At 39.9% G+C, this 24,678-nt stretch overlaps 1 protein-coding gene across 2 annotated transcripts in view; it reads right to left on the reverse strand.

Moving 5' to 3' along the window:
* Positions 1 to 534: 534 nt before the first annotated feature.
* DENND3 (DENN domain containing 3) overlaps positions 535 to 24,678 on the reverse strand; it is a gene marked incomplete at its 5' end in the record, with an annotated part of 31,879 nt that continues 7,735 nt past the window's right edge. For both annotated transcript variants that reach the window (XM_083861510.1, XM_083861511.1), the window contains 19 exons: positions 535 to 2,005; positions 4,117 to 4,254; positions 4,375 to 4,490; positions 4,656 to 4,789; positions 5,740 to 5,900; positions 7,206 to 7,345; positions 8,161 to 8,268; positions 8,777 to 8,906; positions 9,317 to 9,487; positions 9,969 to 10,231; positions 11,079 to 11,600; positions 12,167 to 12,348; positions 12,636 to 12,739; positions 14,030 to 14,126; positions 15,939 to 16,094; positions 16,544 to 16,665; positions 16,993 to 17,211; positions 18,051 to 18,170; positions 19,323 to 19,434. In XM_083861510.1, coding sequence (XP_083717636.1) covers positions 1,808 to 2,005; positions 4,117 to 4,254; positions 4,375 to 4,490; positions 4,656 to 4,789; positions 5,740 to 5,900; positions 7,206 to 7,345; positions 8,161 to 8,268; positions 8,777 to 8,906; positions 9,317 to 9,487; positions 9,969 to 10,231; positions 11,079 to 11,600; positions 12,167 to 12,348; positions 12,636 to 12,739; positions 14,030 to 14,126; positions 15,939 to 16,094; positions 16,544 to 16,665; positions 16,993 to 17,211; positions 18,051 to 18,170; positions 19,323 to 19,434 — 3,193 coding nt within the window. In that variant the 3' untranslated portion in view covers positions 535 to 1,807. The remainder of the gene's footprint in view (positions 2,006 to 4,116; positions 4,255 to 4,374; positions 4,491 to 4,655; positions 4,790 to 5,739; positions 5,901 to 7,205; positions 7,346 to 8,160; positions 8,269 to 8,776; positions 8,907 to 9,316; positions 9,488 to 9,968; positions 10,232 to 11,078; positions 11,601 to 12,166; positions 12,349 to 12,635; positions 12,740 to 14,029; positions 14,127 to 15,938; positions 16,095 to 16,543; positions 16,666 to 16,992; positions 17,212 to 18,050; positions 18,171 to 19,322; positions 19,435 to 24,678) is intronic.

Below are 24,678 nucleotides of genomic sequence, written 5' to 3' on the forward strand. Positions count from 1 at the left end.
GGAAGTACCTGAAACTCTAATGAGAGCTGGACAGAACCTCACAGTGCTGTGACTGCAGGTCCATCCCTCAGCTGAAATCCTGGAGCAAAGCTGAGATGGTCAGTGAGCACCTAAAAACGGGCTGAGAAGACAAAACCAGGTTTAAAAAGTATGCCAGGAATGAAAATCAATGAAGACAGCAGCAGCAGAGCAGCAGGCTGGTGCAGCTGGTTCATTTCTGCAGCCAGGGAAAGTTCCTGAATAGCCGTTGTGTGCCTTTGAATTCAGTAAATAATTCCTGCCATTTATCCCAAGCAGCCTGGCCAAGCCAGGGGAGCAAAGAAGAAACCTGAAAAATCACAGATATGGGGCTCAAAAGGGGACAGCAGAAGCTGTTTCAGAAAGGAGAACATGCAGAGAGAAAACCCCAGGCAATTATTCTTTACAGAACACAGAGAGGATGCAAGCCAATGTTAAAATCATCATTTTCAAGTAATCAAGTTACATAGGAAAAATAACAAAGTACACAGGCCAGAGTATGAATATAGTGTTTAATATTCTTAAATTGATACAAAAGCTAAAAAAGTAAAATTTCTGTTACCAAGATATGATAAAAACTTTTATCAGCAGAAATATTATACAGAGTCATAACATTTCTAGTCATAACATTTTCCCATTGTTTATACCTCTCCATTTAGCCCCATACTGGTTTATATTTATTTTAAAAAGTAGCAGCCCATTTTGTCCTTCTATTTACAGTCTTTTAGACACTTTTCCACTCTGCACTGATGCAAATAAAACTATTCTGCACAGATTTACTGTTTTACTTGCAGATAAATGGCACCAGTGGAAAAACCACTGTGCATCAGGCACCAATCAGAGAATGCTGCTCTTGAGACTCCTCCAGGCTGCAGCCCCTGGTGCTCACCCCAGGGATTGAGGAGGGGTTTCAAGATTGTGCAGAACTTAAAAATTAAGCAGGTTTTACCGCAAATAACAGCACTTCCTCTGAATGCAGAAACTGGAACTGAAGGGAGGAAGGGCAGAGGTTAGTCTGCACAGAGACTGAGAGGTGCTTCCAAAAGCAAGTATAATATATACAGAAATTAAATAAATTAATGCTACAGATAAAAAATAATCAGTTTCACAAACTGTTCCAAATGCCAAGTGCTGTGCATTGTTTTCAAAGAAAAAAATACATTTAAAAACTTAAATATTCATTGGAAATACCTTGTTTCAGCTGGAGGAGCTTTCAGTGCTGTTGGGGAGAGCCTGTATGTGCCTGCATTTTAAACAAAACAGCCCCAGAAATCCCACCAAGGGTAAGGGACACTGCTCACCTACAGCTCTGAGCTCAGAAAGATGATCACAGTGACAACTCTGTAAATCCAAATGCATTTATTTTTTTCCTTTCAGTGCCCTTTTCCACTTATTACAGGTTGTTAAGACACCATAAAATCCATTCTTAAGCAACCTTGCAATGATGAGAAAGAGCTCCCATGGAATTACTGATTTGGCTCTGGTGTTCCCAACATGACCTGCCCCAGGCAGGCAACCCCAACCCTCCACATCACCTCATGTCCAGTTTGAATACAGTTTGACCTGTCTTCTCCCATTTCTGTTCTTTTACCAAATGTGCAGGAACAAGACAAGCTGTGAGGGGAGATTTGATTTGATTCCCATTTTCTACAATACAGGGATGGAAACCCAATAAATAGAAGACAATAACACTGACAGGTGGTTAAAATAGACGCAAAATGCTGAAGTAAACACAGTCCCAGGTCTTTGCCTTTCCCCAGAAGAGGCAGAAACATTAGGAATAGCTTGTCTATCCAGCCTTCCAAATGGCAATCTTCCCTTCTTCTTTCCCCGAGCCGCTGAGGACGTACCTGTCCTCAGCCGAGCACAGCGCCTTCACTGCGTCCGTGTGCCCGACCAGTTCCTTCTCCACACTCCTCTCAGCACTCACCACATAGATCTTCCCTTTGCTCTTGCCCTGCAGCCTCCCACTGCTGCCAACCCACACCTGGGGGAACAAAACAAACCCACAGCCATTTTTACTATTTCATGTTTCAGCCCAGGACACAGTCGAGGAGGTTTATGGGGCACATTGGTACAGGGAGGGTTCTCTCGTGCTTGGCCGGAAAAGAGAAACACTGAAAATTTCCTCATCAATATAAATAAGGGGCTTGGCCACCATTGGTCCTGGCCCCCTCTAGGTGTCCTCAGCTGCTGTGGCATGAGCTGAGGGCTCTCTGCTCCCCTTTGGTTCCCTCAGTTCAGGAAACTCCCTGTGTCCCACGCTGGAAAGTTTAGCTGCCAATCGTGCCACCACTGGGGCTGCTCTCCCTTACCTCTGTGTAAGGCACAGCGTGCACTTGCACTGCAAGAGGACAGAAAATCCAGGGAAGAGCAACTACAACAGCCAAGAAAAAGGAACAGCTGTCATACGAGCAAAGATCAGAAAATGGTTTGGGTTGAAGGAGACTTTAAAGAGACCAGTGCCATGGTCAGGGACAGCTTCCACTATCCCAGGTTGCTCAGAGCTCCATCCAACCTGGCCTTGAATGGGATGGGGCATCCACAGCTTCTCTGGGCAACCTGTGCCAGGGCCTCACCACCCTCACAGGGAAGATGGAAAAGCCAAAACTCCTTAGGTTGGAGAAAAGGCAGCTTAGGAGCCTTTACAAGAGGTTTATGAACTAACAGAAGTGCAGATAAGCTGAATGTAGAACCACTGTTCCACCCTGAAATTAAGGAAGTCAGGGACATGTGGGAACCAGTCACAGTTCAGTTTCACTGAGAAGAAAGTACTTCTCTGTACAGGGTGGCAGTGAAATTCATGAACCTGCTGCTCTCCAGGGAACTGTGGCACCAGCAAGTGCAAAATGAAATCACAGCCACAGAGATTGGGTCAAATAATAGGTAATAAAAGATATAGGCCGAGCTGCCAGACAGAACACATCCTATTTCAGATAGACACAGCATGCAGCTGGGTTTCTCTCCAGTTTCCTAAAGAAAAACAATGCCTTGTTTTTAATTAAAGCCTGTGACTGACAGTCCCATCAGTGTTGTTGTCAGCCTTTGCCAGGCTGCAAGTTCCCTGTCCATGGCTCATTGCTGGGTTGAGGGAACAGAAGTGTCAGTGGTGGCACACAGGGTCTGGCTGGAGCCTGTCACTAGTGGTGTCCCCCAGGGTCAATACTGGGCTCAGTATTGTTTAACTTATTCATAAATTACTTAAGAGAAAAGAAAGGAAGGAAGTTCTTCAGTAGAACAAAAGAGAGCTTAATGCCCTGGGAGTTCCAAGCAATCTTCTCACTCCCTTGAAACAGAGGTTAAATATATCAATCTCTGCCTTGGGGGAGAATATCCTAAAATGATTTTCCATTGTAGTACAGAAGTCTAACCAGAGGCTGAATACAGAGAAAACTTCCCTATTCTATTTTAAAAAATCATTTTTGAGGAAAGAAGGAGGGAAAATCATAGAAAAAGATTCCAAAAGTTGCTTTCCCAGCAATTTTAGCTATTACATTATATACATTAGCTATTTATTTGCAAAATAACTCTGAATGAGCCCCTGTGGTAGCACAACTACAATCATTTGCACAGCTACTGATACCACATAAAAGCAGGGACACAGAGGCCAACAGTGACAGGGACACAAGATGCCAGCAGGAATCCATTGGATCCTTTGGTCTGTCCTGAATTAGGATGTGGCAACTAATCAAGGAAAAGGTCAGCTACAAAAACAGGCCAATTAATTGGCATTTGTTGTTTGTCTGGTAACCTTTTTTCAAGGCTTACTCTGAGAAGCCCTGAGATAAAATATCAAAGGACCTAAACTTTCAGTTTCTACAGTTCCCTGGAAATGTCAATGGCTAATAAATATCACCACACATTTAATTACTGATGAAGAGGTTGGCTTGCTATGCATTTTGGGGTACACCTACAACAGCCATTTGTGTTAGGCAGTCTTTAGTTTATCTGATTTCAAAAAGGGAACCAACATTCCAAACCTTGTGTACTTATGCACACACCCAGTGAGGAAGCAGTGACAGCCCATGAGAGCTGCAAACAAACAAAACTTCAGTAAAGAAATCCACAGGAGGCAAAACCAGCCCAGATATCTCTCACCTGATCTTTAACTCTTATCATACAAGTAATCTCAGAGCAGTCCTGAAGGTGAATCTTCTGAGGTGCACTTGAAAGGTCTTTGGTGTTCCAAATGTACAGGTCACTACTCCCAGAGTAGGAGGCCCACAACTCTTCTCTCTAAAGCACAGAAAGACACATTTAAGCACTGCTGACTTAAAATGCATCAAAATAACCAGGGCTTGTAATGCCACATGGCCCTGCCTCCTTTAAACTGTACCAACAGAGTAAGTGCAATACCTCTGGAAAGAGCTGGAAGCCAAGGAAGGAGGAACACACATCCTTCAGGTGGTGCTCGATTTTCATCTGTGGTCGGAACTCGTGAGTTGACACTACAAGAATGCAGCTTCTGGTACCTTCAATATTAATGACACAGAATTAGTAACAGAGGTGCCCACTTCTTCTAGCTCCACAAAACACGGATGAAAAAAGCAAAATAAAATGGAACATCCAGCAAACTGTCTTGTTTCTTTATGTGAAGATGATTTCTGTAATTATCACGGTTTGAAGGAGGGACTTACAGCACCACAGTTGGTCATTATGAAGCTTCATGGAGGTGAGATTTTGGCAGGGCAGCTGAAAGACATGGTTCACTTTGAGAGTGCTGATGTTCCAAGCAATCACCATTCCATCTAAACTGCTGGAATACGCTTCACTGTTGGCACAGATTAAAGAAATAAAGAAGTATAGTGTACATTCATGTTCAGAAAAGAGTGCACACACAGAAGAGACTTGCAAAATAACCAATTTTACAGTAACCCAAATTAATGTTCATTTTTTTAATGATCTTCAAGATTGTCCTTTACAAACTCTGTATCAACTAGAAACACTGCAGGCTAACTCAGAACTCAGCAAATAAGAGCACATTACATCATGCATGAGGAGCAGAGCACAACAAAACATTCCCTATAGTTCCTCTGAACAATCTTGCCTGGTGAATTTTCTCTTGAGTTAGAACAAAATATCTCAAAGTGTTCTTCTTTGTTACTGCACCTAAATAAACAAATTATACTACCCCTTTTCTTTTTACCTTTAACATTTCTTGTCTTAGATTGAGCAAATCTTTTTCAGAAGGTTATAACACTTAAACAAATTCTTCCTGGAAACCCAGTTACACCTGCTGCATGACTGGCAGACCTATTGACCCTGAAGTTGCTTTTCCCATGGGAAGACAGCAGGTTAAGACCTTCAGGCAACACTCTTCCCAGTGTTACCAAAAAATCAAAAGCATATTGCCTGAACAGAACAATAAATGTATTATTTCTCTTATTATCAGGCAGGAAAAATCCAGGAGCTTCCTGTTAAAGACGTGGTCAATTATGTGCTCAAAGCAAAAGTGAAGTGGTCCTTAAACTGCATCTGTATCAATATTTTACTGGATGCTGCCAGTTCCTGGATGTTCTCATCCTCATCCAAAAGAGAATTCCTCTATCCTCTTTGTTGCAAACTACACAGTGCTCTTTATTTAAAAAGGAAATTCTCAGTTGACATACACAATGTAGGAGCTACAAAAATGAACCAAATGAAGACATTATTAGCAGGATAAACCCTCCCATTTGAAACAATAAATTCTTTCAACATCTAGGCAAATCAAATTAGATCTACCTGGGTGTTCCATTCTTCTTCTCCACAATGATGTCTGTAACATCAGAGCGATGATCATTCAGTTGTTTATTACAAGACATACTGTGGGTGTTGATGATATAAATAATGGAGTCCTGAGAACCAATCCACACTTGACTCTGTTCCACCATGACCATGCAAGTCTGGGGAGAAAAAGCTGGGTTAAATGAAGTCCAGAAGAGAAATCAGTCTTTAATGTAACATGGAAAAGACTGTATTCAGATTCTACAGTGTGCTGGTGATCACTGTAGATAAAGACTTGGCTCTCCAGTGTTCTATCCTTTGCTCTGCTCTATAAATAACGAGAGGACGGATCTCTTCGCAAAGTTTATCCTTCAGTAAACAGGATTAATATCTTATTTATCTTAGGGATCATTTATAATGTCAATTAATATCTTATTTAATAAGATATTAGTTTATCTTATCAATACCTTATTTATCTTAGGGATAATTTATTAATATCATATTTATCTTAGGGACTGACTAAAGGTGTGCTTCCTGGCCCAAACAAAGTAAAAGTTACAGAGGACATCAGGGGAACCACAGAAATCAGTGCTCCTTTCCTCTGGACTGGAAGCCAAACTAACTGTCCAATATATCCACACTTCCTGCTTCCGTTAAAACTAGTGTTTGAGAAAATACTGTCTCCTCTACTGTCTCTGGAATGTCCTTCCCCTCCATCACACACTCTTCATTTATCTCCCTCTACCCATCACTTGCCTGCTTTTTTTGTCTTCTATCAGGTATCTGGCTCTTCTGGAATTCCATCTTTTCTCCACCCAGCTCTTCACCATCAGCTTTACCCCTCCCTTTTTGACTTTCTCCCACATTCATCAACAGCAATCTCTCTTTTCTTTCACAAAAGGGACATGTTCCATTCCTTTCCCTGTGTGTTCTCTCTACTGTGTGTTTTTCACCCAGGCTGCATGCCTGGTTCAGATTCCCTTTTCACAGAGTTACTCTTTCAGGTGGTCTTTACAAACCACTCCCTCTCACCTGCCGGTTGAGACACTTTCTTTTAGAGCTCCATTTCTCTTTCAATAGCATTTACCTGGTTTCCTTACACCTCTTCCCAATCTCCAGTTCTTCAGTATGGGTGAATTTTTAGCTCTACCTAGGATTCCCCTTCTCATCTTCTCTTTCGGTTAATTGTCTTTTATTCTTTCTCCTCAACTGTTTCAACCCTGCTTTCCTGCCCCAAGAACCCATCAGGCCCTCCCAAATCCAACCTATCACTTCTCACCAGTTGACCTGTTTTATTATTAACCCATTTAGCCTCCTTTCAGCTTTTCTCAAAAATCTCCACTTTTCCAGGTTAACTGCAGGTTAACTGAAGCCCAAACAACTCAACAACTTTTTAAGGAAGGATGTGATTCAGGGTCAGACAGGCCACAGCCACAAAACCACAGCCAGCTGAAGCAGGAGCTATGATCCTGGGCCAGTCTTACCAGTTTGGAGCGGCCCATTTTGAAGCAGTGCTGCTGGATGGACCAAGTGGAGGCATCAAAGACCACCACCTTCCCCTCACTCAAAGCACACCAGAGCTTTGGATGAGCACTGTCCAGTCTTTCTGAAGGATCAAGATGACCTAGAAATAAAGCAGAGAAGATGAGAGAGGTAAAAGAACACAAAATACTTTTGGAGACCTGTGGGAAAGCCATTATTAGGCAGAGCAGGTTTGCAAATGAAATGCATCTTCTGGAATTTACATCATCAGTTATTGACTAACACAGTTCTCACAATGCATTTGTGCTTGTTATCATCTGTTTGCTGAGTTCACCCAATGATTTAATTTTACACTCCAAAGATACTCAGAGCAAAGATAATCTTTTTCATTGATGACTAAGAGCTGAGCTCACTGAGATTTCAGGAAGGCTTTTAGGCCCTATAAACACAACTAATAAATCTACTCACTCTTGTCTACTCCATCAAAGCCTCTCATACTATGAAGAAAGAAAGAAAAGCATCACTGAATCCAACACCCTCCACACTATTCCTTGCACTGTGGTTCAAATTAACTCCCCCATAGGACTCTACTGAAAAATAAAAACCTAACAATGAATATTGATCAGTGGGGGAGCATCATCCATCCACCCACCCGGCTCAGTGAGTGAGCCAGAAACCTTAATGAGAAATCAGCCCATTAACACAGAACTGAAGTCTGTGATAAGGCACATGTGCAGAGAAAGGCAAATTAGGACAGTGAAAACTATGCCTTGGAGTATCTTAATATGCAACATTATTGTTCTTTTAAAATGATTTTTCTGGTTTAGTATTCAACACACAACCAAACCATGTCAGAATGTGAACACATCAGGCAGGCATAATACCAGGTGCTATAAGATAATGTGCTTTATAGGCTAATTAAAGCTGGGCTAACCTAAAGAGAGCACAGCACCTTACCTGGAGTATAAAGCAAAACATCTATTGCCCGTGGAAATGTCTCACCAGCTGAGGGGTTGATCTTGTGCTTTAGTGTCTCTGAAGTTGTTTTGGGGACCATCATAGGCACTAAAATAGATTTTTAAAAGGTAATTAAGTGCACATTTAAGTCTGAAATAGAACTGCAATTCTTATGAGATAGCAATTCTACACCATTCATTCACATTTTTCACATTTTTCTTTCCCTCTAGCTTCAGCTGAGAGGCCAAACATCATTTGTATAAATTCTGGTAGCAAAGACACCCACCACCCAAGGAGTCTAAAAAACCAAGACAAAAACACAGCATCCAAGATGGAGACAGAAGCAAAAACAAAAGCCAAAGCCAAAACCAAAGCCAAAACCCAAAACAAAACAAAGCAAAACAAAAAGGGAGGGGGTAAAAAGAAAAAAAAAAGGGAAGAACAAACTCTTAAGCTTTCTATTTACTATTAAATAAATTGCATTTGTGAAAGTGCAATCAGGCGAATGTCTTTTTGTATTTCTACACATAACCAGGTTGAAAAACAGAATACACACTGAAAGAGCAGAAAGAGACGATGCAACACCCACAGGCTTTGTAGCATCGCTGTGACTGACCTTCATTTTTCATCCTGTCAAAATAAGCCAGTTTAGAGGCTGCATAGATGCTTTTGGAGGACTGCAGGGCACCAACCACAGCATCCATCAGGAGAACATTTGTCAGTGCTTGCTGGATATACTGAGGATCCTAAAGACAGAAATCTTACTCTTTATCTCTTGCTTATTATTCTCACAAGACACCATGCTCAAAAATCACAACATGTGTCATGTTTAGCACAAGCACCAAGCAGTTGCTGCCTGTGCAGCACAATTCCTGTTCCTTGCTGTCAGACCCCACTCCCACATCCTATGTTCCAAGCCAGGTTTTGGGGCAGGGAGACAGAAGCCAGTGTTATTACAGATCTGACACAACATTGATACAGGATATGCAAACATATGAAAATATACAGACATAGGATGGATACCCATTTTCAAGCTGGATCTTTCTTTGTAGGAGAGAAGCACCATGAAATTCTAATATTAGTGCATGAATTATTTAGAACAGAGACAGAAAGCACATTCTTCATATTATTTGGTTACAAATTCCCATATTTATACCTTGTGATCATATGCCATTTTCTTTCCAGCCCACATTTCTTTTACTATCAGGTTCCAGAGATCACACTCAGTTTTAAGGTTGGCTTCAAAGACTTCTTTTTTAGATAATGTTTTAATCCTCAGAGTAGGTATTTTCAACAGAAGGAAAGCTACAGTTGTGCTCTTAACATCCTGGAAAGTTACAGGAAAGAGAAAGCAAGGAAAATGTACCCAAATAACAGATAAAATTCAGTACTCAGCCCATAGGGCAGCTTTCTCTAATTACAGCTAATTATTTCAGTTGTCCATACACACCATTAAGCAGAGCTGGATTTATGAAAATAAGTTTAAACATCATCATACAGCCTTGGCTCCACAGTGGATATAAGGTGACCCACTGACACCTCAGTCACAGGAGCACATTTAATGCTCTGTTATTAAACTTATCCTACGTGCTGCACTCCACATTTCTCTGAGGTTACAACCTCTTGTATTTCAGCCATGAAATTTTTGGTCCAACCCCCCAGAATTTTACCTAATCACTCACATAGTGACTTCAGCACTGTTTCCTACTCTCCTTACTAAAACTTTACATTGAGAGGCAGCTCACTCTGGAGAATAGGACACAAGCTATACCCACAGGCATGCCAGAGGACAGGAAGCTGATGCTCACCTCTATATCCCTGAAAGCAGCAATTGGGACATAGCCAGGACGGCCTCCCTCAGTCAGCAGGAACAAACGCTTCTGGGTCAGAGCTATTTTCCCTACTCCATAGCTGGTTTTAACTGAGCAGGATAACTTGTAGACACATTCATTTTTATCTAGATGCTCGATTACTGCTGGTGGCAGATTCACCTCTTGAGCTTCTGCTTCAGTTTCTTTCCAGTAGTTGTAGAAGTCTCTGAATGTTTCAGGATCAATCTGTTTCTGCTGTCCTGAAAAAATTTCAAAACCTCTTTAGTATGAGAAACTGTTACACAGATTTGTACAGGAAGATGGGTTTAGAAGGACAGTAACTGTCAAATTGTGCATAAAATAGACATTCTAGGCACATGTCCCCATCCCAAGGGCCTCAGGCACTATGCTGAGATATTCCCCCCAGGCTGAACCACCCCTCACTGGATAAAATGTGTCACTAAAGTCACTCCAGCTCCGCCTAAATGTAAAGGAATAGAATAAAAGTGAGTTAAGAATGGGGAGAAGTTAGAGAAGACTCCATCTAAATTCTGGAATCAGTTAACAGGCTGAACCTGTCTTTTCCCCCATAAGATCACCTACTGGGTAAGAATCATACTCCAAGCACACTGAATAATTATTTCAAGCTGGCTCTTACTGGGGATTAGAGCTTGTCCATGTAATGCTTTGAATTAATACATTGCTTTAAATGTAATTTTGCAGTCAGATATTACAACCAGCAATTCTCAAACTTTAACCTCTGATAATTCAATTCTCAAAGTTTAACCACTGATAATTTTAATAATAGAGAGTGTTTTTCTTTAAGCTGTTAATGTGAGTCCTGCAAGGGTGCTGGCAGCAGGTAAAGGACACACAGGAGATGTCTCTCTGTTTGGCAGGTGACCCTGGACAAGTCAGGACCCTCCCTCCATGCAGCAGCTGCTCAGTGTTCCACAATGGAACACTGACAGACAGGTCAGGCACAAGGGGCTCAGCTTTCCCAGGGCACTGACAGACCAATCAACACCAAGGGTTTGAGTAAATCTCCCTTTTTCATGTGCCAATGCTAAATAATAATCAAAAAAACCCCAACCAACTTATACTTACCTACTGTCAGGGCATCGAATAACCGGTGGATAGTGTCTATATCCCTGACAATCCCAGACTCCTGGATTCTCTTCACGAAATCACCCAGCTGCATGTGTGTTTTTGGCAATTCGAAATTCTTCACGTGGTCATCTATTTTCAGAACTTCCCTTTGTTTCTCCATCACTCGACTTATAAGCCTCTTGAGCTCAGGTTTGCGGTCTGCCTGCAAGCGCTCCGAGCGAGGCAGGCTCTCCACTATTTTTCTTACAAGATCAGTAGGGAAAATTCTTAAGTCTGTTTTTTCTAGGTTCTGAAAGTCAGAAAGTGCATTTAGTAGTTTCCCTTGCATCAAGCTAACAAGGCCCCGGAGGTAGAAGTACCTTGCCAGCAATGCGGAGTTCTCGGGGGGTAAGGTACTGATAGCTTTGCTCAGGTGGTTGAAGAAGTCTGTGTAGTAGGAGTGAACACACTGGAACATCAGAGGAAAGTGAATTTCGGGGATTTTGAACGTGGTGATGGATTTGGAGGGTGTTCTCACAGCTAGAAACAAACACCAAGAGAGTACATTGATAAGTGAAAGGGGTAGGAGTGTACATATCTTCACAACCAGCAATACTACAAACAACAAACAGAATCCCCATCACAGTAACCAGTAATTACAAAAAACAAGAAGGACACAAATACATTTCTGTATCTATTATCCCTATTAGGAGAATATTTCCTAATCAGATAACATCAATTCTGGAAAAGTTAATTTTAAAAACGGAAATAACCCTCATGGAGTTCTTCTAAACAGTGATAAGCTTAAGCCTGTATTTAAATTAAAGGTAGTAGAGAACTGGACAGAAGGTGGGTGAGGACCCAGGAATCAATTCTCCAATATCAATCCCACTGGGACCAATCACTCTTTTGTGGTCCAGCAAAACTTACAGCAGGCTACAGACGGACTTCACAACAAGGAGGGGCACAGACAGACAGGCCCCAGCTCGAAGTGACTCAGCCCATCATTTCTTCCCAGCAGCTGACAGCGTTTCTGTGACAATTACCCAGTACTGTCACCCCAACAGACACCAGAAGTGTCTTTGTCCATCCCAATCCTCCCTTACCAACACCTGTGTCCACTTTTCCAAGTGAGGGGTTCCTGGTGGGGCCCTCTGGCAGTTTGATGTCCTGCAGGTTGGGCATGCTGATCACCTTGCGCCGGCTGGCCTTGCGCTCGGTGCTGATCCGCCTGGAAGCCATTTTCTCTATTGTCAGCCTTCTGGGGGTGGGAAACATCAGATCTAACCTGAGGAAAATAAAAATAACACACTATTAGTATCAGACCTTAGTACACATACACGTTAAAATACTGCCTGGTTTGATTTTTTTTTTGTATAATGGTATTAAGTCTACAATTTCAATGACCATCTGTTCATGTAATCCTTTTACAATAATTATAATTAAATGAGTTAACAATTGATCATAATCTTATTTATAGATGACCTGATCTCATAGCAATAAGAGTCAAAAGGACTTTTATCACTGATACCAACAGAAAATTCAAAACCAGAGTAAGAAATGAGAAAACTATACCTGTCCTCTTCAGGCTGAGTACTCAACTCAAGTCGAGCAAAAGCATCCATCTTTCTGTTCAGACGAGCTTTAAGGAAAGAGTGAAACATGTAGGTCTCTAAAACCTGTAAGACACAAAGGAGGTAACTGTGGATCATTTATAAATTTACATTTTTATTAGCAAGTTTTGCTCATTTTTATTACCTTTACACATGCAAAACCGAGACCTTCCAATTTAGCAATCACAGAAATAAAAAGATCGAAAGCTTCAAGAGAAAACTAATTAAGTTTCCATTCACTTTCTAGACTTTGATGATATTTGCTTAGTGGCAAACAATAATCTCAAACTACCCTCCAAGAAGTGAAACCAAACAAAAATGAGAAATACTGAGCAAAACACAGTTACAAGTTTAATATTAGCTTTTCTACACAAACCAAGTGCTGATAATACTGTCTTATGGTTCAGAATAAGAATTTTGGGACAGTCTAAATCGACATTATATCATCATAGTGAAAAACAAGTGAATCATCTTTTCTTCTGGTAACCCCTAAAATTGTTCCCTGCTCAGGTAATTATTGTGGTATCATCTAGAAATAGCTTCCAAAAGATCAAATTGCTACTTTTAGGATAAAGGACACCACAAAAAATGCCAGGTGTGAATTAAAAAGAGGGAAAGCCACCACCTTTCATCACTGCACAGTTAAACAAGGTGAAATCTGGGATCTGAGGCAACACAACATGTCTACTATATAAACGTTCAAATGCCTCTCACTAATCCACTTGAAATGTCCAGTATAAAAGATCATCTCCAAAAGTATTAGGATTCCCAATTTCCAGTGTTTATCCAGTAGGTGGCATATTTTGCTAGCAATTGTATGTCCAGGAGATGGCAAATTTTAGTCCTTTCTAATGGATTTTTTTGAGTTTTCCTAACACAGTTCCAGAGCCCACTAATAACTAATAACTCCATATTGTGTTATTTTCTAAGATTCACTTGAAAGCAAACCTGCCACTTTGCTATTTGGTATTTAAGTGAGTCAGCTGCTCCAAGCTCTTCTTAAATATGTACATCTGAGTTTTAAACTAATATTAAATTTCAATTCATAAAACTGCTACCATTTCATTTATAACATTAGAAATTGCTGCTGAAAATATTTTAATTATTTCTAGTCATCTGAAATCCTGTTTTTTTTCCAATCAATTTCTCTCCTTAGGATATATTAGGAGGTCCCTTTTAGGTTTTCCTTTTAATCTATTTGTTTTTAAGAATGTTTGCACATATTGGAAGCTTTATCCAACAAACATTGTTTCTCATGTAAGATTCATCACTTTGTTACCTTTACATTTTTAAATATTTTCATTAATCCCAAAATACAGATATATTACTTACAGATAATCACAGCACTGAATTTACCTTTTTGTAGAATGGCTGGTCTCCAATTGCCCTTGTTTTCAGAAATTCTTCACTGTTGAACACTCTGTGTTCATAATTTAGATGGTCTTTTACCTCCCTGGAGACAAAAATAAATAAATAGATAAATTTGCTTGGAGATTTGTGCACAAGTTGTTTTTGCAGCAGCAGCAGCTTTAGCAATAGCAGCAGCCCACTGGTACTACTAGAAATATGCTGCAGCATCGGAAGAATAGAAATGTGCTGCAGCATCAGAAGGCAAACTCAGTTTTGATGAACAAGTCTAGTTAATGAACCATTGAAAAAAAATCGAATTTTTTAGAAGTAAGGTAGGCTATCTGCTGCCAAATTCACTTCACTCTGTGAGATTTAGTAAATCACAAGGGAGAATCTGTGTAAATCATGACTTAGGCTCCAATCCTGGAATTCCATTTACATATACAGCTCCTGAATCACACACAACCCACTGGAGCACAAAAGACAAGTGCACATATCATGGGCAATTTGAAAGATGTGACCTGTCCCATCACATTGCATCTGAAACAGGCACACGAAAAACAGGGATCTTACTACATCTTGTTAACAGCTCATCCAACCATATGGAGTCAGGAAAAAGTATAGTCAATAAAAACACATAGTTCTGTGTAATTCTATATAATTTAGCACTGTCTGCTTTAAACAGGGAACCTCCACACACACAAAATCACTACAATGCTTTGCTGAAGACAGAACTGGCAGCACAACTGCATCAGAGTGTTACTTTCCTTCATGCCTGGGTGCTGGTAGAGTTAGAAGATAGAAGAAGCAAGGCTGAAAAAAAGAACAAAGAAAAAGTTTGAAGGAAAGGAGAAAGAAAGCAAAATAATCAACCCCTTTGTGATACCTATTATCTCTTTGAGAGAAAAGCATCTGTTCATTTTTTGCAGCCAAATGTTTAGTGCATTAAAGAGTTCAAGCTGTTATGAGTGAAAACGCATTTCTCCTCGTCTTTGTCTGGAATTATTGTTGCCAGACACTGAAATCCACAAAATCCCACTGTGGAAATAAATGCATTTCAGTTTCCATAATCATCTATCTGTAAAGGCTGTTCTGTTCCCCACACTCAGCAGCTACTGTCCTTCTTGGAGGGTCCAGACACTTGCAGGAACACTCTTTAAGCTCATCCAATAACAGACACTTGGTATTTGGACTGTAAATTAAACCAGCACCTTCTGACTGCAATTGTCAAGGAGAATTACGATGAGCAATTTCAGTAGCTGATCCAAAGGAAAGAACCACCTTCAGCAAGAGGCCATATAATTATTAAAATGCCACTCCCAAACACAGCCAATACCCCACATTTCTTACCACAGAATTATGGAACACCTTGAGTAGGAAGGGACCTACAAGGATCATTGAGTCCAGCTCTGGCCAATTGTCCCTTCTTGTGCCAACGCTTTGTCCTTGAGCTTAAACAGCTCCTCTCCCTCCTTCATTCTCAGGTATCTTATCCATCCTCAGTCCAGACACACCCAGGTGTTCTGAACTCTTGTTCCCGCTTTCAGCTTTTCTACCCTGTCCTGGTTTGAATTCACATGCCTCTAACAAGAGTGACCAAAACTTGACTGATATCCCTGCTGGGCCCTAAGCTTTTCCAAGGACTGCACTTCTCTTCCTGAAATCTTCCCACAAAAGACCAGCTCAAAATCAGAAGAGTTTTATCGAAGGTATTCTAGCAATGCATATATACATCAAAACACCAATGACTCACATTCCATCAGGCTACAGGACCTCCTTCTCATATTCCCTAACAAAATCTAAGCTCTACAAAATCTCTATAAAGTAAGACAAAATGAGAATATTTTCATTGATGCTTAAAGTGTCTTAACCAGTACCACAAGCTCTTAATATAGAAAATACTACACCCACTTACCTGAAGATGTTAACAATTAACTGCAACATGGTTTGCTGCACATCCATGTTCAGTTTCTGCTGCCAAGCCCTCCTGCAGGTTTGGAGCTCACCAAGGTCTGTGCTGGCTCGGAGATGGCAGAGCTCCAGATCAAAGTGCAGCTGCAGACCCTCCACTCTACACACAGAAGAAAACTATTAACTTACATCCTAACACCAACAATTTTTTTCATACCTTTTTTTTAAAAAAAGGTCATTTAGGCCTGTGCATCTTATAGCTAGAGAAATGCAAGATTGATTTATAAGTGCTGACAAGCTAACAAGATTCCAGGGAGCCTCACTCAATTAAATCACAGTGCACTCAGTCTTCTTTGTAAAGTTCAGAGTACAATCTGTATCAATAATAAAAAAACCCAAGCATTCCAGTTGTTGCAAAATATTTTGGTGATTATGCCTGCTTAAAGCCACTTCTATACTAATTAATTGAAATTTTCAATTTGCCTTTTTTTAAAATACAGTGGAGTTTATATGAATGAAATAATAGTAATAAATAATACCAAATAAAAAACCTGGAGCATCAAGCATGATTTCTGCACTAAGATAAACACATCTTCAAGATCTTGTCACCTTTTTATGAAAGTTTCTGCTGCTTGTGCTGGAACATCTGGAATCTCAAATTCCTCTTCAACCATTTTTGTATGTGAAATATCTCCATTATCTATATTAATTAGAATTAAATCTTCACCTTCCTTTTAACAAAAGAAAATACAATGAATGTACATATACTTATATTGTGAAGATATTTACTTCTCATTTACATACTCCCCAGACAATTAATTTCATCAAGGAGGTAAACCAGAAAAGGACTGAATTTTTTTTCCACAAGTAGAAAATTGTGGATAACTGAATTGTGGATAATTAAACAATTACATTCAGGAAAAATAAATGTAAGTGTTAACATCTTAATAGATGTTAATCCCAGTACATAAACACTCAGTAATTTAATTTGCTCTAGTATGGAAGGGGACAAATGCACTGCAAGTAAAAATCAGGAGTGGTAATAGTGTAAAACATACCGTGCTCACTTCACCAAAATGATCAATATGACATCCCATGAGGAAAGATGTTGGAGCCATCACAAAATCCAGCATTTGCCGGGACAGAATAGGCACAAAGGTGTGCTGCCACTGAAGAGGATGAAGGTACAACATAAAGCACTCAGCAACCAGTGTCAGCAGAGCCCAGTCAGAAGAGAAGAAAACAATTCTCTGCTCAGTCAAAATACAGGTCATAATCTGGAAAACAAACCCAGAATGTTAAATATTTGCCAAGAGGTATCTAGAACACACTAGAAATGCAAATATTTCACCTGTTTGTGAGTCAACCTCAAAATGTTCATTTTTAGGAGCTACCTTACAGATGGATAAAATTAAATAATGTCCACTTCAAGATGCATCAGCTGCACCATTCAGGATCTGAGATACTTTTACTTGTAACATGTATGTGTGGACAAAACCCCCAAAAAATAAGGTGGAACTGCCAACTCTCATGATTGAGGAGGTTTCTTAGAGAAAGTGGCTCAAATAACACTGATGACCTTAAACAACCTAATTTAACTTCACAGGTGGCCTGTGAGCATTGTAAGAGTCTGTGAAGAACTGAAAAAAAAAAAAATCTTTGCAAATAGCTTTTTGTATTTTGTATTTCCACACTATTTACACCTTATTTGTATGAGTGCCAATTGTCATCAACCCTTCTCACAGGCCCCTTCCTTAAACCCAAAAAAATTGTTATAAATCTTGTAGAAATGCATGTAGTAAAAATTCAAAATAAAATCTGTCAATTGGCTTGGGTAGTTACATTTTAAAATATATTCTTAAGAAATTTAGCACCCATTTCTAGACCACAGGCAAAGAAATGCAATATATCTTAATCTAAGATGATCTGCCAATAACAAAATGTCTTAAGAAGTATAGTTTATTGGGCCATAGCTCTAATATTCAGAACTAAGACTATTCTGAATTCCTGGGTTTATAAAGTTTTTTGAGTAAATAAACATCTTGATTTTTTCCTGAACTACAAATTACTAGTACTGTCAACCTCTAAAACATTTTAAAATATTAATTAGTTTTACCTGCAGCACCTGCTCTGGCTTGAAACACAGCAATGGAAGATGAAGATTCAAGTCAATAATTGGACTGTCTGGATCCTCTTGAGAAGGAATTATTATTTGAAGGGGTTTCATATGAAATACCTGTAATAACAGATGGTCTCTGTTTACTCTTTAATGAAAATGTTCCCACAGCCCATTTAATTCAGGATTTTGGTACCAACTACAAAATATTAACTTTAATTGAGAGCAAGAAGACAGGTATTTACAGACTGCAGGAAAGTGAAATAAAAGAAGAGAGAAATATTCAAAGATATAATTACTAGTTTGAAAGATTAATATGAACTTGTCTCCTCTCATTCTTACGGGATGATTGGCCAATAAACATTTTTTAGAAAGATCTTTTAACAGAATTAAACTTACTTTATTATAAGCATAACAAAATCACTGAATTTATATTTGTAGATAGAACTGGGAAATAGAAACTATTGATAAAATTCATATTGGAAATAGAAAAAAAATGAACAAAATAAGTGAGCACAGGTTGCCATGCTAAGAAAGTCAAACAAGCCAAAAGGAACAAGGTCTCAGTGTTTCAGATATTGCTGCTCAGATCTCTGGGGGTCAGGTCCTGCACGTGCTGCATATTTCAGCACTCACAGCTGGTTTAGCCAATCACTCAGATATTTTTCAGCTCTGCTATTTTCCTCCACTCCTAACCTCTCATCCCTGGGTCAAGGAAAGCAGCTAAGGAGAATTCCATGGCTGAATTTCTGTTTCCCTAGAAGCCATTACAGTAGAAAACAGTGTTTGTGCTGAAATCACTGACCCAGCTGACATTTGGCTTGACTCAGGAAGGGTCAGAAAAGAACAAATACACAGCACTGAATACAAATGTTGCTGTGAGTTTCCCCTCTCAGCTTAGTCTTATCCAGGCAGCAGACAACTCAACATTTCATCCACCACACAGTGTTCTGCTGCTCCCAGACCTGCCCAGGCATCATCTCAGACCACAAATAGTTGGCATGAACCAAAGCCTTCCCAGAGGAGGAGTGGAAACTAAAGAACATGACTGGTCTGCCAGCACTCCAGCCTGAACCCTGGTCACACTGTTATTTTCTCTACTAATAATGCTTAGCCTGATTTTAAAAGCACAGGTATTGACAGGAATTTCACATCACCAAGTCATCTCTGACCTGACACTCCTGAATGTCACCCAGTTTACTGAAAACAGCATCTTAGTATCTTAGAAGACATAATGTTTAAATCATTATGAAATTCAGGAGGAGTAATTACCAAGTGGAGTGGTCCTGGTGGCGGGCTGGGGATTAAAAACAGCTTTGCTGCAAATTCTTTTATGTGCTCCTCGACATCTAAATCCCTGAAAGGTCGTAGCTGCACTAGTAAGCTGTAATTAAATTATAGGAAATTACTTATCAACAGTAACATGCAAACACAAAAAACTCTTTCTGCTGATAATCTAGAAAAAATTATTAGGAGTAATGAAGCTATTATTTCAGCTAATTAATTTCTAATTTATTAGATACTTGAGCAGCTTCATTAAATTTTAATGATGCTGCTGTGTCAGAAGCAGAGTTTTTTTGCACTCCCATGCATAAAATACTGCTGCATTATATCTATCAGAGGACACAGCACAGTGGTTTGATGTCCAAAGGAAACCACATGTGAGGTGAGATGATGAGGTGTAGCTACAGCAAGTGTCTCGTAGAGAGGAACCAACACCCACAGCTGCAACACGGCCTTGGTGTTCCTCCCATCCCAGGCATCAAACACCAGCTCTGAGATGGAAAAGGGCACCAGAGGAAGAGAGACGTTGTAGACCTGAGTTTGGCTGCAGAAGAATGTGAAGCAAGAGCCATATTTAGCATAAGGCTTAGGCCTGTATGGACACTGCTCTTTGCTGTCATTCCTGCCCACACAAAGAATAAGAACATCTGTGCAAACCTGTCAAATGTTCCTGGTTTAAAACTGAATTAACCTAACAAAGATCACATGGTTTATATTATACAACAGACCAGTTCTGGAACATTTAAACATACACATTATCAAGACTGAAAACTATGAGGTATATGCTGTGAAAACTATGAACTATATGCTCCTACAGCATTTCTGAAATGTAACAATTACCAATTTAGATATTTACGGTCACAAAGGGCATTTTGTTAAACAGAAGATACGCTTGCACGTTTATAGCAAACCCCCCAAATCTTTACAAAATCAGAAATCTAGACCTGCAAATCTACATATACAGAAACTAGGAACTGAATATGGTTGTCTTCTCCCCTTGAAGTTTTACTTCAGTTTGCAGTTTTACTGGTTTCCTGCAGAAGAACACTTGTTCTTCAGGAAGGAATCAACTGAATAGGTCAAGAGATATATAAGGATCCAGAACACCATATCTGCGTACTGCATTTAGATTCCAGGAAAAAAAGCATATTCTGTCATATATTACTGCACTTTCAAATGAAATATTTAAATCCACTATTTTCCTGTTTGAAGAAAGCCCTAGGCTGTTACATACATATTCCCAAAAAGTCCATCAGCTCTTCAGAGGTGCAGAGAAACTGGAATTTAGGAATTAGCCAAGAACACCAGACAGCAGAACCAACAATTTAAACATCTGTCACACTTAGTGACGCCTCAGATTTGGCCCAACAGAGTAAGCAGACCTGTCTTGTTTTTTCTTTCCTTTGAGACAAAAGCTCTTATCAAAACATCCAGTAAATGTCACAACAGAAAAATGACTGAGAAAGCAGCAGACGTACAGAGAGGACAGTCAGAGCTCCCTAACCAGGACATGGTGCCCATTAATGCAGCCTAACAGCAAGCTGTCTGCAGAAATAAACAAAGTAATCCCTGAAACACTCAAGTGGAGAGCTAAGGCGTTTATGAACCTTTCATTACAGCTATTAACTGTCCACAGACAGGTGTTTCAGAAAGCAAGAGCAGCTCAGAATAGGCCCTTTGTACTGCCTCAGTGTTGGGAGCTGTTTGCACACTCCCACTTTTTCTCAAGGCAGCTGAAAGGATGAATACACAGGTTGGAAGATTTACTGTTTGAATGGAGCCTATTCATCCATCCAAGACAGGAGTTCATCCAGGAGATTACTGCCAGGAATATTTCACTTTTCATGCAGTATAACAGATTGAGGTAATACTCAATGTGCAAAGTGCCAAAACCTCTCAAGTTAAACTGAACATTTTCAAAAAAATGTAGAATAATCCAACAGCCACTGTGCTGTGAAACTGTTTAGGTGCACATCTGCTTGCTTTGGAGAAAGACAGACATACTCCACACAAAATGTTCTGTGTGCTAGCAATATTGAAATTAATTATAAAATTAATGGCACAGCATACAAAGACCTTCATTACTATGATGACAGCTTGCAGATTCCCTTGCAGTTCAAAGCACCTACATGGATTTATAACTTTATGTTGCCTGTGCATCTCAGTTTGGTTCAGTTTTCAGTTGTGATTTCTACTCTGCCACTTGAAAAAATTTAGGAACCTGGATTTTATCTAGAAATACTTCTGTAATAAAAATACTTTTGATGATTGTTCTGACTGAAAACAAGTACCACCTCACCTGTAAACAATTCTGTGCACTTAGGCACTGAAGAGAATAATCTATGCACAGAATTCTAGAGGAAAAGAAAATCTTTAGCTGCAAAATAAACATTTTGAATGGAAGCAGAACCCCTTTAGATGCTACTTCAACACCAGATCTTCAGGAGCAACAGCATTCTTGCACTAGGGATCACAATGAAAGGCCTACACTCTAGAAATAGGTGGTTTCAGGTCCACCAGCAAGTGCTTTCAGAACTCCTGACTAGAGAATGATTAATCAGTTGAAGCATCCCGCAAAACACCTCTGCAGCATACCAAGGGTACAAGTGTGCTGTTGAAGGTGTTATTATTTGTTAAGTATAAGAGGCGGTGCTACCTGAGTACATTCAAGCAATGGAAACACTTAGTTAGATTTTTAACCCATTGGTTACCTGATGACACATAATAATTCCCTTTCTGGTTTACAGAAATACAATGTCAGTGCTTTGTAATGTCCCAAAAAGTCAGAACATCTCCAGCTGTACAGGACACTACACTCAAAATATCACATAGAGGTCTTGGCTGCAATTGTTTATGTTGTATTCAGAACAGTCACACACTCCAGCAGCTGTTTCATGCCACATGGAAACATTTCAGTGGTACAAATAAAATAAGGAAAACCAGTACCTCTCCACCCTTTCCCTTCCCTCCACTCAAGTGTAGTCTGGCACAGTGAAACACTTTTTTCTAAAAAATGCCAAGACATCAAAACCAGAAGGGCAGACATTCTGAAATGAGCCATTAAATACTACCAAGAAAAATGAAAATTTTTTAAAGATATAGAATAAAATTTAATGGAAACCAAATCAGTTGAGTTTCCAGTACCGTGGGAAATGCCAACACCAAATTCAGCTCAGTCACTGGCATTACCCACCCCCCTCTTCCAGTTACACACACTCCCATCTCACAGATGCAGCAGCAAAAAGGAGAAGAGCAGTGCAGCTGTGTGAAAAAAATCCCCTGTTAAAAGACCAAGACAACACACAAGACTAATATGGAAGGTTATTGACCTCTTCAGCTTCCTTGTGATTATTTACACATTTACAAATCACTTTAAGCTCAGATTGTAGAGTACTGATCAATCTGAACTCCTCTCAGAAACAAGTACAGACTCAAAAGAGAAAAGCCATCTGTGGACATGAATGCTTTAAATAGGTACCAAACCCTACTATATGTGATCAAGGCAGAGGTGTTTAACTATAATGTTTAAATAATTATAAAGTTTAAAATACCCATCCAGAGGCAGAAGCAGATCTAGAGGGTTAAATCTTACCTGGTCACAGTCTCCTCTAAACAGATACAAGAACTAGAAACACTTTCACAACATCTGGAATTTTCCATAGTTGAAGATTTTCCCACTTTCACTTTTCACTCAGTGGGCTCTTTCAAAATCCATTTGCCAATTGACTGCCTCTCCCAGCTCAGAGATGCCTCACTTCAGAGACGAAATTACTCACTTATGGATACTCTGCATACACCACTGCTGAGCACTGTAACTGCCAAGCTGAACCCACACTATTTTCCCCCCAGTGGAAAGCTGGTGTGAGGTGAGCCCTCTCACAGGCTGAGCTCACAGTATAAAAGCAGCAGGAATCCCACTGTAAAAGCTGGATGGAAACAGCAGCCACAGTTGTAGCCACAGCTCGAAGAGTTCCATATGCAGATTAGCAGTGACTTGAGGTTTGAGATTTACAAAAGGCAGCAGTGAATCAGTTCCTGCAATACCAAGGGCTGATGTAATTCACTTAAATATAAAGGGGGGAGCAAGGGGAGGCAGGTGATCTGGGCAGGAAAGGAGAAAGGGAAACAAACATTTCCTTTTTATTTCATAGAACATTTATTTTGATTTCACACTAACCTGTGCACATCCTGTTTCCATCATGTTGATGTCCCTCGTCCACGGTAAACCCCTTCACTAATGCTTTAAAAATGACAGAGCAGAGGTACCTGCCCTTAAAAGGGCTGCCAGAGTGACTGATTTCTGATCTTGCAGCTTTTTTTTGAGTCAATGTCTAAACAGCTCAGGAGGAAGGCACTGCTTTGTTCCTCCAGAGATCTCTTCCTGCAACCCAGGGAAAGCCAGTCTATGCTCCAAGAAGATGCAAATCCACAGCACAGGGAAGAAGAGGTGCACGGGGTGGAGAAATGAGTGCTCAGGTCTCATTTGGCCAGGAGGCAGGTTAGGGGCTGGGGATGCACCTCAGCTGGTACCCAGGGAGTGCTCCCTTGCTCATCTGCACCAGCAGAACAAAGGAGAAGACTCAAGCTCCAACCTAAAACCCCAACATCTTTCAACTTACATCTTTCAACTTACATACAAGAAGCAAACCCCTGCAACTGGATTCAGATTTGACTCTAGAAAGCTTGACTGACATTTAGTGAGGAAAGCCTCTTCTACCTTTGGACAACAGATCTGCAAGTGAAGACACACAGTCATGTCCAATGTACACAGACAGGTTCCCCAAGGAGAGAGATTTTAATACAAAATAGATGCAAATAGATTTTAGTAATTTAACAATACAGTAACCTCAAAATAAGTGAAATTACTTAATAATAAGATAGACCTATATTCACTTACCTTTTAAATCATCTACACTGCAGAGTATTTGATTGTTTCTAACCAGTGTTAGAACCCTAACAATCCTAAGAATTTCTCTCCTAGTTCTACAACACCCAAGTAACCACTCCACTTCCTCAAGTGACTTGGTTTATTTCCCTAAAGTGTCATTAGCTGCTTATTAATATATATATTCATATCCTTATGACATTTATTTGGTGCATTATAAAAAGCTTTTTGTGCTTTGAAAGCAATTTTCATAAGAGTGGCAAAATTACAGTTAACCATCTTCCAAAAAAACCAATAATATCTGTAAAATACCCATTCTCTACACATTAGCAAAACCTCCCAAAGGAAATGAAGACAACATCATAACTAATTCCCTTGGTATTCAGAATTTGCACTTACTGTCTGGGCAACACTGACATAGCATTTCTTCTTTTCCCTCTCCCACACAACCTTAATATA

This window comes from Zosterops lateralis, assembly GCF_965231275.1.
Source record: "Zosterops lateralis genome assembly, chromosome: 1".
Lineage (NCBI taxonomy): Eukaryota > Metazoa > Chordata > Aves > Passeriformes > Zosteropidae > Zosterops > Zosterops lateralis.